This window comes from Dendronephthya gigantea, unplaced genomic scaffold (genome assembly GCF_004324835.1).
Source record: "Dendronephthya gigantea isolate DGI-Jeju-01 unplaced genomic scaffold, DenGig_1.0 000206F, whole genome shotgun sequence".
Taxonomy (NCBI): Eukaryota; Metazoa; Cnidaria; class Anthozoa; order Malacalcyonacea; family Nephtheidae; genus Dendronephthya; species Dendronephthya gigantea.
In genome coordinates this window covers 295,154-299,160 of record NW_021163216.1, presented here as the reverse complement: position 1 = coordinate 299,160, position 4,007 = coordinate 295,154, and the positions used below count along the sequence as shown (strand labels likewise).

The following is a 4,007-nucleotide window of genomic DNA, read 5'->3' as shown; positions in this document are numbered from 1 at the left end:
ATCACTTCCAAATTCCAAGTAGTTGCTGTGCCCTTGTTGGCTGCACCAATGAAGAAAGAATCTGAGGTGCCCCTTGGGAAATGTCTAGCAACGAACGGGTTCAATTGTTTATTTATGTGCGAAGACTTCTTAGTAGTTGCTGTGCCCTTGTTGGCTGCACCAATGAAGAAAGAATCTGAGGTGCCCCTTGGGAAATGTCTAGCAACGAACGGGTTCAATTGTTAATTTATGTGCGAAGACTTCTTAGTAGTTGCTGTGCCCTTGTTGGCTACACCAATGAAGAAAGAATCTGAGGTGTCTCCTGGGAAATGTCTAGCAACGAAAGGGTTCAATTGTTAATTAATGTGCGAAGACTTCTTAGTAGTTGCTGTGCCCTTGTTGGCTGCACCGATGAAGAAAGAATCTGAGGTGCCCCCTGGGAAATGTCTAGCAACGAACGGTTTATTTTAGTTGTGAAGTTTATTTAAGGCTGTTTGGTCAGAAAAACTAACAGACTTATCTGTTTTAGAATGGATAACACTTGCAGGACTTGTTTAAAACAGTTCACACAGCTGCGAAGTTTGCGTCGTCATGAACGGTGTATTCATGGTGAAAGAAGGTTTTGTTGTGATCATTGTGGCGAGTCTTTCACACGAAAAGATGCTTTGAGGCGGCATCAGAAGCGTCATCAAAAAATGATTACACACACTTGCAACAACTGCATGAAAGATTTCCACCGTCGAGATAAATTAGTAGAACATCAAGTTCATTGTCAAAGGAATCCACTGAAGAGAAAGCGTAATGAAGGCGATAATAGTCCGGCTCCAAAGAAAATGGGAGTTCAAATTGGAGAAGGTAAACCCGATGATCAAGTCGAAGAAGATAACCCTTGCAGTTCTACTTCGGCGTTTGACGATTCTTTGAAGAAGATTGAGTTGAAACCGCGGAAAGATCAGAAACAGGACGTGTCCCACTTCTTACGCGGCAAGACAAAATCCATTTTGAGTCACCTTTCCAACGAATTAGCAGAGAAAAGAGGCATCAAATGGTTCATCAGTGTTAAAGTACGATTCGTCAAACCTAAACCCAATGGCGAGAGTCTGACTACCGAATCCCACTTCCGCAGTCTCTGCATGAAAACAGTAGACCAGCACGAACTGCATAATCAACTAGAGGAGGTCAAGCAGAAAATTACCCAGTCACTAGTTTTATTTCAAAGAGAAGGAAGTGGTTGGGTATTAGACGAAATCCTTCATCTTGACCTGAGTATAGCTCAGTATACTCCAGTAAAAGGATCCAGCTACATCCCTCTTCCCAGCAAGATAAACGCCAAGAAAGCAGTAATCAACATCAAGAATTCTGATAACAAATGCTTCATGTGGTCTGTCCTCGCCGCTCTTCATCCAGTAAAACAGAGTGCAGAGAGATTGCATCATTATCAACAGTTTCAAGATGAACTAGATTTTGCTGGTATTGAGTTTCCTGTTACTATTGACAAGATTGGAAAATTTGAGCATCAGAACAATATTTCCATTAACGTGTTTGGCTTCGAAGACGTGCTTTTTCCATTGTATATCACAAAAGAACACTTTAATACCCATGTGAATCTGTTGTTATACTCCCAGGGAGAGACTAGACATTACTGTTTTATAAAAGATCTGAATAAATTCCTCTACAGTCAAAACCGTCACGAATCTCGCATGTTCTTTTGCCGGTATTGTCTACATGGATTTATCCGAGAGGACCTACTCCAAGATCATGAACCACACTGTTGCCAACACGGTCCACAGCGTATTGAACTCCCTAATCAAGATAATGCTCAACTGTTCTTTAAAGACTACCACAAGCAATTGAAAGTGCCCTTTGCAATCTACGCCGACTTCGAAAGTCTTACCACCAAGATCAACTCAGTTAATCCTAATCCTGAAAAATCCTCCACTGAAAAATACCAACACCACCAACCTTGTGGATTTTCCTACATTGTTATATCCGACCATGCGAAGTACTCCAAATCACCCGTCGTGTATCGCGGAGAAGATGCAGTCGACGAATTTTTGAAGTGTTTAGAAGAAGAGCAGAAATATATTCAAGAGAAGCTGGATTGGGTCGAGCCCATGCGAATTGAGAGAGAAGAAGAGCAAGCGTTTCAAGATGCAGTCCATTGTCATATTTGTGAATATGAATTGGGTTCTGACCGTGTTCGTGACCATTGTCATCTTTCTGGAAAGTACCGCGGAGCTGCACACAACGATTGCAATTTGAACTATAGTTTTAATGGTCAAGTACCCGTTATTCTTCACAATCTACGCGGTTATGACTCTCATCTCATCATGCAAGGACTTGGTAAACTCAAAGACAAGAAGATCAACTGCATTCCAAACAACACCGAAAAGTACATCTCCTTCTCCATCGATAATCTGGATTTTATCGACTCCCTACAATTTATGAATGCATCGCTGGAGAAGTTAGTATCCAATCTAGCAAAGGATGGTGTTGACAAGTTCCCCACTCTAAAGAAATACATCGACAGCGATAAAACACCCCTTTTGCTGAGAAAAGGCGTCTACCCCTACGACTACATGGATTGTACAGAAAGATTTGAAGAACCAACTTTACCACCGAAGGAATCCTTCTACAACGTGTTGAACGACGAACATATTTCAGACGAAGATTACGCACACGCGACGAATGTATTTAACAAGTTTTCCTGTCGGAACATGGGTGATTACCATGATTTGTACTTGACGTCGGACGTTCTTCTCCTTGCAGATGTGTTTGAAAATTTTCGAAGCGTGTGCCTCAAAGCCTACAACTTGGATCCCTGCCATTTCTACACAAGTCCTGGTCTAGCCTGGCAGGCGTGTTTGAAAATGACTGAAGTCGAACTCGAAGCTTCTAACTGATCCAGACATGTACTTATTCATCGAAGAAGGTCTTCGCGGGGGAATTTCAATGATTAGCAACCGCTATGGTAAAGCCAACAATCCATACGTTCCCGATTATGACCCAGAACAAGAGACCTCCTACGTTATGTATCTTGATGCTAACAACCTCTATGGCTGGGCTATGTCGCAACCTCTACCCACAGGTGAATTTGACTGGCTAACCGACCAAGAGATTGCAGAACTTGACATCATAGACGTTGCGGACGATGACGATGAAGGCTACATATTGGAAGTAGACCTACACTACCCCTCCGAACTACACGATCTTCACAACGATTATCTCTAGCACCTGAGAAAATGAAGATTTCTTCAGAGATGTTGTCACCGTACTGCCAAGACCTGTCGGAATGTTTGCAACTTCGTGGTGGGGTTGTGTCTAAATTGGTGCCGAATCTCCGGAACAAGACCAATTATGTAGTCCATTACCGCAATTTAAAGCAATACCTGGCACTTGGCATGAAGTTGGCAAAGATCCACCGCGTTTTGGTATTCCACAAAGCCCATGGTTAAAGACCTACATCGATTTCAACACGAGAAACGAAAACATGCAGCAAACGACTTCGAGAAAGATTTCTACAAGTTGATGAATAACTCGGTGTTCGGAAAAACCATGGAAAATTTGAGAAAGCGCGTCAACGTCAAGCTCGTCAACGATAAGACGAAACTATCGAAACTAACAGCATCTCCATCCTTTGACTACTTCCGCATATTCTCTGAAGATTTAGCAGCTGTCAACATGAAGAAGACGAAGCTTTACCTAAACCGTCCAATCTACGTCGGATTCACCATCCTGGATCTCTCCAAAGTACTCATGTATCAGTTTCATTACGAGTACATGAAACCCAAGTATGAGTACAACGCAAAGTTGTTGTTCACAGACACAGATAGCCTTTGTTACGAGATAAAGACCGACGACGTTTATCAAGACATGTTGCAAGACATCGATCTCTTTGACACATCCGAATACGCACGAGACCATCCACTGCACAGCCTGACGAACAAGAAAGTCCTTGGCAAAATGAAAGATGAAACGCATGGCATACCCATCCAAGAGTTTGTGGGGTTGCGACCGAAGATGTACTC

General features: G+C 42.6%; 1 protein-coding gene across 1 annotated transcript; it reads left to right on the top strand.

Moving 5' to 3' along the window:
• The first annotated feature begins 812 nt into the window (after positions 1-812).
• Positions 813-2,882, top strand: LOC114539573. The gene has a single exon (XM_028560215.1). It carries the CDS (start codon positions 813-815, stop codon positions 2,880-2,882), a length of 2,070 nt encoding a protein of 689 aa, XP_028416016.1.
• The last annotated feature ends 1,125 nt before the right edge of the window (positions 2,883-4,007 follow it).